At 35.5% G+C, this 10,362-nt stretch overlaps 1 protein-coding gene and 1 long non-coding RNA gene across 4 annotated transcripts; both read right to left on the reverse strand.

The window, feature by feature from the left end:
• Positions 1-1,189: 1,189 nt before the first annotated feature.
• LOC136265869 (uncharacterized) lies at positions 1,190-7,365 on the reverse strand. 3 transcript variants are annotated; one of them, XM_066060804.1, is made up of 4 exons: positions 7,264-7,365; positions 6,935-7,213; positions 6,561-6,881; positions 1,191-1,568 (listed from the first exon to the last, which is right to left on the reverse strand). In XM_066060804.1, exons 1-4 carry the CDS (start codon positions 7,316-7,318, stop codon positions 1,510-1,512), a joined length of 714 nt encoding a protein of 237 aa, XP_065916876.1. In that variant the 5' UTR covers positions 7,319-7,365; the 3' UTR covers positions 1,191-1,509. The 3 variants fall into 3 exon arrangements, 2 of the variants coding, with proteins under 2 accessions (XP_065916876.1, XP_065916877.1); XM_066060805.1 differs by lacking the exon at positions 1,191-1,568 and adding an exon at positions 6,346-6,507; XR_010705789.1 differs by lacking the exons at positions 6,561-6,881; positions 6,935-7,213; positions 7,264-7,365 and adding exons at positions 1,617-1,918; positions 1,977-2,053 and having other exon boundaries at positions 1,190-1,568.
• Positions 2,920-3,442, reverse strand: LOC136267011 (uncharacterized). The gene is made up of 2 exons (XR_010706454.1): positions 3,238-3,442; positions 2,920-3,185 (listed from the first exon to the last, which is right to left on the reverse strand). It is a non-coding gene; the product is annotated as an uncharacterized lncRNA (long non-coding RNA).
• Positions 7,366-10,362: the final 2,997 nt, after the last annotated feature.

Consider the following 10,362-nt stretch of genomic DNA (forward strand, 5'->3'; position numbering starts at 1 on the left):
TTACCTGTGCAAACACAGTAAAAAATGGTCCAAAATCTTATAACATAGTGTTAAAATTTGAAAATTTTCCTGGGGGCATGCCCCAAGATCTCCAGAACAACATCCATGTCTGTTATATGCATCAAACGTCAAATTTGCTGTCCCTTAATTCTTTAGTCTGCACCTGATACTGTACCAGAAGCAAGCACAATTAAGCAGCTTACATTATACCTAACACAATTCTATTTTAAAACTGTTGATATTGTTACCAGATTCAATTTCAAATTACACAATTTTCTGGAAAATCTTGCCCCATACCCCTATATTTAAATTTGCGTATAGCAAAAGTTTGGAAACCAGTCACCAAAATTCCTGGGGCCACCCCTGAATATGAATGTGACTGCAGTAGCCACAAACTACGTAGGATGTTATAAGTATTGTTTGTTAATTTGCTTCTGTGTTTACAGAAATTTAACCCCATGTGCATGAATATGTTACTCTTTGTTTGTTGATATCAAGTGAAATTGATTGTTTGATCGAACATGACCATAAAATGATCATCACCAACTTCTACTCGCGATAGCCAACAGGAATAAGATTTGTAGAGTAATGCATCTTTAAAATGTGAATCATTACTGTGTGAATTTTCATCTGCAAATATGAAGGGGATTGCAAATTGAATGTTTTTGAGAAAAATCCATTAATAAAAATGACAACAGTGGTGGCCCAGTCCTAGGACACTCCCTGGAGGCACCCCTTATAGAATATCACATATATCTGAGAATGAGTCTGCATTGTGTTGGCAGTTATACTTCAGATAAGCTTGAAACCACTTCCATACTGTCCCATGCAGCTATTCCAACAGAATGCAGTATGATCATTAGAAACAGACTCAAAGGCTTTTCTGTAATCCAATATTTACAACATTAACTTCACACTCTACAACTTTTTGAACAAATAATACTCATTGTTTTGATTTGAATGCTATATAACAGTAGCCAGACATATGGATGTGCGAGCTATAAGGACAATAGTATACTAGTTATGTGATACATGTAAGTAGTCTAAACATATAATCAGGAGCGGGAGATATTTTGATTTTGTACTTAGATGGTTAATTCATCAAGCACATGGCAACAAAGCATTGCAATATTAATTATACTTAAGGTTGTCAGTTGTTTACGACATAAATAATTCTTAATACACAAATGTGTAGTGGATTCAGTTACATACATGTTTATCACGATATAACTTTATTTGGATTGCACATAATTTCTTGGTTCTGCACAATTTTTTATACACTTGAACCCCATGCAAAGATGTCTGTTTCCTATGGTAATAACTACGTAACTAGGATTTATGAAGTAATTGGAGTCCCCAGTAAAATAGGTCTTCAAAGACTAGACAGGTATACATATTTTGCAGACTTTCAGTCGCAAATAAATTTTATACTATTGTATAGCTATACACCAGTACAGTATTAACTACACTGTATGTGGTGCAAGTACATGTATATTGAGGAGTTTTTCCTTAAGAGAAAAATTTAGACACAGCATCCAGCAATGATGATGATGATGTTTTACTATCTCCTGGAGAATATGAAGATGACACCACAAACTAAAAATCACTTTGTGTACCTTTGCTGATAGTCACTTGATGGGTTAGTTGATCTACAACACTTCCATCTCTTATAGTGAACACTAGACACTGATATTTGCTATCATGTTTCACAGAGTGGACAGTGAGGTGGTGAGTGACCTGAAACTTGGAGACACAGAAATGGAGTGATCATCATCTCCATTTTGGATGATGGAACTATTATACAACCATCCCACCCAGTAGTGATTTGGATCACCATCCACTCAGTTCACATGATAAAGTGATGGTCTAGTAACATTAACATTAACCAGATTGCTGATTATTATTGGTTTCGATATCACTGTATGTAGGTGCAAGACAGTAATAAAATCATCCTATACATGTTGTGTGCTATTTACCTTGAACTGATTTACTGCAGCGTCACTACTGCTGACCCGGATGACTATTGCAACTTCATCCTAGCTGTAGGTTGAAGACCCCCCCCCCCCCCCCCAAAAAAAAAAAAGTCATCACCTACTGACAATAGCTACCCCTTAGTCTCGCGTGGCCAGACCCTTTCCGCGCAGCCGCTTATCGATTGGAAATTATAAGCGCCGCGCTACAGGGGTCTGGAATAGTTCACGTATTTAAAAAAATCTACAATCCCCAGTGGTTGGAGAGTGTAAATTGGCTCACGCGATCCCTTAATCGCCAAAGTGATCTGATTACTGAAGAATGGGCTGAAGAAGGCCTCTGGAGGTTACGGGTATCGACCCGTGTAGGTTTTTCCTTCTACCTACTACTGAATCTTCAACAAGTACGGCTGAATAAAGACAAACAAGCTCAGCTCATCTCGAGTTACAAGGAAAGTAGGCGAAAGGTTTTAAGCGGATTTTGCCGATCAAAACAGACTAAAGATTCAAGGGAACACACGTTGCATTTTGTACCTTTGTATCTTAGGTGTTACCCAATCAATCAATTGTCACCAATAACGTGTCGAAAAATTTCATGTTCATGAACTATTCCAGACCCTTGTAGCGCGGCGCTTATAATTTCCAATTGTTAAGCGGCTGCGCGGAAAGGGTCTGGCCACGCGAGACTAGCTACCCCTCACCATAGATACCCTCAGTTTTGTGCTACATACTGCACTTACTAATAAATGGGCGTAGCTGAGCGTATGTTGGTAACGCGATAAGTGGGCGTGGCTCACGAAAGAGCTACGCGATAGCGTTCATAAGTTTCCACGTCGTCAAACGAACAATTTCGTTTCTCACGTGATCCAAACCGGGTCGGATCCGGATGACCCGGAGAAAATGTGACCCGGATGACCCGACCCGGTTTCAACGCTGGTTTACTGATCATTTCATTCTTGTTGTTTGTGTTACATTCCAAATCAAAAGAAATGTTACTCTTTGAGCAGGTAATCTTAAAGTTGTTAATGTCGTTTGCACGTCATAGAGCTGACTGAACCCATTAAAATTGCTCCATCAACTTAACCGTGCAATTTGGACCCATCCCACTAATTAGTATGTACATGGGTTTATTTGCTCCAGTAAAACTGCAGCTTCCATTGACCAATTCTCCATCATAATGGCTACCAGAAATGCCAAGCTCAACCTTAGAATCTCCTAAGCAGCAAAGATGCCTATGTTATAGTTATAGTAAAGTATAGATCCTCACCTTTGCATATAAGTGCTATCAGTAAGAGGCTTGCGGTTGTAGGAATTCCAGTCATCTTGATAAAATTGCAGCAAAATCAGTTATGCATAATATATTATGAACTGTTGCAACTCAGTATACCATAAGCACTGCTTTTATATAAGCTAAGTATATACTCTAGTTATGCTTTCCCTGGGACACCATCAATTGTACACTTTCTGCTACACACAATATAGAAGTGAGTTTAGAAAATCACCTTACCATTGTCTATTTATCAATTCAGTTTCATTGAAAATGATATTGTACTTGCTGTGAGATATACTATTCCATTATGTTATCAGTGTGAGATCATGCTTGTTGAGTTGTTGTACAGTGCATATGTGACTGAATTACCTAGGCGGGTGCATTTGACATGTCAAAGATTTAGCTCTTAAAATGTTGAATGTACTTACACGTAATTGTGGGTAGCATTGATATTTGATAATAAATATCTTTGATTGTTTCAGAACACCATGTAATTAAAATGCTAATTGTTTCATTTACTGTTTGCAATAAACACCTTTTATGTCAACAGCATTTAACACCATACAATAAATTCAGTAAATTCTTCAAAACTGTGGGATATTTATCTAAGGATTTCCTATATGAATGGTGGGATATAGTTACACATGCAGTCTTAAATATAAACATGATCATTTTTTTGTTTGGGTGTGGCATGTATTCATGCAAATTGTTTTGAGAACATTATCAGAAGTTATAAGTTTTATTTCCCTGGGATGGTGCACCCATTGTCCATTCAAACTATTGATCTTTCAAATACAACACTGACAAACAATTGTGTCATGGACGAGGACATGGATCCATTTGTAGTTAGCTGGTATTTCCCTATGCTTTATTCAGTTATACAACTAGTATGTCAGAAGTTTTATCTGAAGTGTATGGAAAATAATTATAATGGAAACCCATGACATGGATGCTTTTGTACAGGACCCACCAGTATTGAAGCCACCTGATGATGCTCCTATCCTCCAGTTGTCACAGCATGATTAACTTTGCCACACTGCATGGACTACCAAGTTTTAAGCAACTTCTCTAATTTTCGACTAAATGATTCAAGCATTTATAGGTACAAAACTTGCATAAAATCCTAGCATGCATGCAAAATAATAAACAATATTTCCGAAACTAGCAGTTCACAAAAACTAAACAAAATTACAGTACACAATAAACAACTCTTAAGAAAATCTGTACACTCTTTACAAGTTATGCAATTACAAAAATCACCAATAAGGTAACTGGAAACGGTGGAAATGGAATCCGGAAATGATCAAATTGTCATATAAATGTACCCTGGAGTACAACCCTGCCACCTCTTAAAGACCACCTCCATACAAAGACCGCAGTGTAATTAGATCTCAAAGATGGCTAAAACATACTTACTGACCTTATAAATTCATAAGACCATTTCATGGTTACCTTTAAAAGACCACCCTCTTTATAAAGTCCACCTCTTCAGATATGTAATAATTGCTAAGTTCCAAATATCTATTTCATGACTTTATCAAAACAGCTAGGTCAGTAAAAAAGCTAGACACACACTTAAGGTCATCTTTTTATATATAGACCTCATTTTCTTTCGATACCGTAGGTTGTAGCATACTAGCTACATTCCAATTGCATCGGCTATTTTGTATGACACATTCTGGTATCATTAATTAACCAATGTTTATACAGATAGCCAAATGACTTCAGTGAAGTGTGGACCAAAATATAGGATATGACATTTATTGACCCCTTTCTATGAATCATTAAATACATGTTTGAAGCTTATAAGTAGTACCATCAAGAGTTCATAGTAAAGACCATCCTCACTATTTTTATTATGACCTCTTGTTACTATGTAAAGAGGTGGTCAATCATGGTCATTGTAAAATGTGACCATGAAGTGGTCTAATCAATAAGATCATCAAGTATGCCTTAGCTATCTTTAGAACCTAATTACAATGTGATCTTTGTGCAGAGGTGGTCTTTGTAAAAAGGTGGTCTTTAAGATGTGACCACTAAGTGAGGTGTTCATGAGCATGGATATGATGGTCTTTGCTTGTCGATATCAAGTGAAGTCACCAATGGGTCTGGGATTTTTTCTACATTCTTCACGTTTTAGTTACACATTTCCCTGTATTCGCAGCTTTAAGCCTTCTCACAGGTCCCTAGTGAGATAGCATTCATAGAAATTGATTGTTTGATTGAATGTGACCATAACTTATTACTCACACTGATCATCACCAACTTTTATTGGGTACTTAATAACACAGCCCACAGGAATAAGATTTGTAGAGTAATGCATCTTTAAAGTGTGAATATTCATTGTGTCAATTGTCATCTGTAAAACAATGTAAGGGATTGCAAATTGAATGTTTTTGAGAAAATCCAATAAAAAACATGACAAGCAATAGAGATCCAGTTCTAAGACACACTCTTAAGACACCCATGATAGAACATTGTATATATCTGAGAATGAGCCTCCAATTTTGATACATTGGTAGTGATATTACAGATTAGCTTGAAACTACTTCCATATTCTGTCCCAGCTATTCCAACAGAATGCAGTTCGTTGAGTAGACAATCATGAGAAACAGAGTAAAAGCTTTTCATTTACAACACCAACTTCACACTGTACAACTTTTCTAGTAGCTAATTGCTATGGTTTGATTGCTAACAGTAGCCAGACATGTGGATGTGTGAGCTGTAGGGACAATATAGTATACTAGCTATGTGTTACATATAGTTCAGGAGCATCTAGCTGGTGGGAGATTTTTGTACCTAGATGGTTAATTTAACATAATGTAGATGGCAACAAAGCATTGCAATATTATACTCAAGATTGTCCATTGTTGGAGGCATAAATAATTCTTATTACACACATGTAGTGGATTCAGTTGTATACATACATATTTATCACACAACAACTTTATTTGGATTGCACATAATTTCTTGGTTCTGCACAACTTTTTACGCACCTGAACCTCATGCAAAGCTGTTTTCTTTGATAAATAACTATGTAACCAAAGTAATTGGAGTTACTAGAATTCCCCAGTAGTAGCTTGTATTATATTGGTACATATTTTGTAGACTTTCATTTGCAAATAAATTTCATATTATTGTATATATGGCTATACCCCAGTACAGTATTAACCACACTGTATGTAATGCAAGTACATTTATATTGAGGAGTTCAGAAAAATTTAAACACAGCATCCAACAATGATGATGATGATGTTTTACTATTACCTAGAGAATAATTATGTAGTTGACACCATAAACCTTATGATTGCTTTGTATACCTTTACTGATAGTCACTTGATGGGTTAGTTGATCTACTGCACTTCCATCTCTTATTGTGAACACCTGACACTGATATTTGCCATCATGTTTCACAGAGTGGACAGTGAGGTGGTGAGTGGTGCCTTGTAGTGACCTGAAGCTTGGAGACACAGAAACAGAGTGATCATCATCTCCATTTTGGATGATGGAACTTTTATAAAACCATCCCACCCAGTATTGGTTTGGATCACCATCCACTTCACATGATAAAGTGATGGGTAGACCAGGTCTAGTAACAGTAGCATTAACTGGATTGCTGATAATTGTTGGTTTGGATATCACTGTAGGTGTAAAGACAGTAATAATATCATTTTATACATGTTGTCCTATTTACCTTGCACTGGTTTACTAATCATTTCATTCTTGTTGTTAGTGTTGCATTCCAAGTCAAATGAAATATTACTCTTTGAGCAGGTAATCTTAAAGTTGTTAATGTAGTTTGCACGTCGTAGAGCTGGGCCCACTAACATTGCTCCATCAACTGTGCAATTTGGACCCATCCCACTAATGCGTATGTACATGGGTTTATTTGTTCCAGTAAAAGTGCAATTTCCATTGACTGCTTCTCCATCATGAAGAGTATGGGAAATTTTAAGCTCAATCTTTGCATCTCCTATATGAATATGCAGTGTTAGCATTTCAGAAATATGTTCAAATCCTCACCTTTACATATGAGCGCTATCACTATGAGACTTGTTGTAGCAGCAATCCCAATCATCTTGATTGAAGATAATATATAATTGCAGCACACTCAGTTAGTTACAGTAGCCGGTTTGAACTAGCATAGGGTGAGAGCTGCTTTTATAGGCTGCATCCTGGCCATGCATTTCTTTTAAACACAATGTAGAAATCATTTATCGAATTAAGAAAATCACCTTAAGTTTTGTTTGACATTAATTAACAATTCAGTTTCTTGGGAATTGCAGCTCTACACTACATGGTAATTCTATTGACTATCAGTTTGAGATCAAATTTGTTGTACAGTATATACATAATATACACAAACCACTTTGATGAAAAATAGTCTCAGCAAGTTTATTACTTGTACATATATTTCAGCAACTTTTCAATTGCACTTAATATAACATCTTTAACCATGCAGGCTGTAGGACCATACAGACCTTCAGCACTTGGGCTGTTCAGTAAAACAGTAAAATAAAATATATGTATATATGCTACTGGACTGAATTTGTTCATGGAAAATTTAATTCAGTTTACAATCAAACAAGCTGGATGCAACAGATAACAATTAACAAGGCACTGTACTGTATATTTACACAGTACACACGCAAAAAGTCTATCACATCATTAAACAATTAGAGCATACAGTTGTGTTTGTTATAAATTTATATTAGCAAATTCCATTATTAGAATATGTCATAAATACAATTCTTAAAACAAGCATGCAATACTATACTACAATGATGTTAAATGTAGTTTAATGAATGTCATGGTTCAATAATGTGGAAGTCTTACTAATGTGGACTGGATGCATACTACCTGACGTGATTACTGTAATGATAGTCTTATTAAGTGATAAGGTGGTTATTACAAGGTTAATTTTCTGGAAAGTGATCGCATTTACCCATACCATCTTAAATAAATCAGCTATACTGCTGACAGTTACTTTGAAACTTGTCAGAAGTAGTTTATTTTAAAGTTTTATTTCCCAAAATTTTCTTTGAATGGTTTGTATTATTGTATTGTATTAATGCTTTACAGTGACCAGCACTGAAGGTCATTTGAACCATATGCAACTACAACAAACTATACCAGTTAGCCCACACATACATATGTCACCCATTGTTGTCATTCAAACTATTGTTATTTCGAATACAGGGAATTATGAAGCACAACATCCAGCTGCAATGACTAAAAGACTACAACTATAGCCTTAGCTTAAAGAGCAGGCTGTGAGGAAGAGTGGGTATTTTCTATGCATGGTTGATAGTAAATGAATATAATCAGTATAATTTTGTGTTTTGAAATACATATTATGTGCGCTATATAGCTAGTCACGTGATTCATTGAGTCAAATTTAAATGTCTAAACAGTTTCAGTTAAGGGAGGGCTTGTGTGATAAAGTGTCAGTAGAGGGGTCAGATTTCTAATACTCATGCATGCATAGCATGGTCCAGCTAGGAGGTTTGGAGGCATGCTTCCTTAAAAACAAATTAAAATAGCTATATCATGAGATTTTAACAGTGAATTATTATATGTTATTGCACAGTATACATCATATATACAAACTACTGAATCACTCACATATATACCACATTGTGGTGAACTAAATTTGTACATGGAACGTTTGCTATAAATTGCAATCAAACAATCCGAATACATGTAGGTAACAGTTTACAAGGTCCTTGGACTGTTTTTTGCACATACTATCACATGATTAAACAATTAGAGCATACAATTGTGCTTATGAAAATCTGTATTAGTAAACCGTGTAGTGCAGCATAAATGAAATTCTTAACCCATGATATATGCATGAATTTCTACTACAGTTGTACTAGTCCAATGACAAGGTCACAATTAATCAATGTTATGGCTCAATTATGTAAATCATACTAATGATGATATAAAATGTGCCCTATATATAGCTGTGTTTGGACTGAATATATTATGTTACGATCACAATTACAATCATCATCCTGAAACTGGTGACAAATCATTAGTCTGCATAGTTACTATCACATGAATATAACAATCAATGTAATATGACAGCAGATGGCTATATACCAATCTGTGTCAGTGTTTGGAGGAGGATGGACAGCATTGCAGAGCATGGCTGTCCCAATGGATGGCATAGTGATACTTACTCTGATTTTAGTTTCTGTCATCAAGCTAATACTGGCAATTGTTTTGCTTCCTATATACTTCAACTCTAATGGAGTGAACTATCAAAAGTGTGTGGAAGAGCAAGAGGTTGTGAAAAGGGAACTAAATATGTACTCTACGTGGTCTTCTAATATGGTGTTCATGCATGGCAGTCAAACAAATACTGGCTACTATGTATACAGACTATAATATTAAACACTTGTGGCCTCAGCAACAGACATGTCTGGTCTTATGTTACTGGATATTTTCAATTATTTTGACAATCATATACAATCTTCTATTGCTCAGCTATGTGCTGTAGGTAATGGACCAAATTTGTGGACACATTATTACTGTGAACCAGAAGCTGCTGATACACTTAATTGTGCTGTTATTAATGACCTATATATAATGAGATAGATCTGGTTGCTATACTATTAACTGCTTAAAAACAGTTTTATTTAATTTCTTTGTGGAATCACTTCACCTCACACACATGGATTTACTATTACATGTAAAAAGGCTGCACTGTTAAACTGATGTGCTATGGTAGCACCTAAAATGTTATGATAGTTTTTCTATAGCTAAGTGCTAAATTTTGACTGCTTCATAGCACCTCTAAGTGCTACCATAGCACTTCAGTTGTAAAACTATCGTTTTGCTTTATGCATGTAGTACTTGAAATGATGAAATCATTGAGTTGAAATTTAAAAAAAATTAAATTGGCTATAGCTATGTACATTGTCTGCTTGTCACTTCACTTACATGTACATTTAATCAAAATTGTTGAATAAAGATTTCTTTTCAATCAGTAGGAGTTTAAAAGGGATTTTCTTAAATTTAATGTTACAATAATAATCGAGCATTTTGTAGTTAAGGAATGAATAAAATAAGGAATTCATGGACAACCCTGGATAGGATATTTAGAATACTTTTAAG

The sequence above is a fragment of the Dysidea avara genome, chromosome 9 (genome assembly GCF_963678975.1).
Source record: "Dysidea avara chromosome 9, odDysAvar1.4, whole genome shotgun sequence".
NCBI classification, from domain to species: domain Eukaryota; kingdom Metazoa; phylum Porifera; class Demospongiae; order Dictyoceratida; family Dysideidae; genus Dysidea; species Dysidea avara.

Coding starts and splice junctions, on each gene's coding strand:
- LOC136265869 (XM_066060804.1), bottom strand. CDS start 7,318: ATGATTGGGATTGCTGCTACAACAAGTCTCATAGTGATAGCGCTCATA. Junction 7,214..7,263: donor GATAGCGCTCATATGTAAAG/GTGAGGATTTGA, acceptor ATATTCATATAG/GAGATGCAAAGATTGAGCTT. Junction 1,569..6,560: donor TCAAGTGACTATCAGTAAAG/GTATACAAAGCA, acceptor CATATTCTCCAG/GAGATAGTAAAACATCATCA.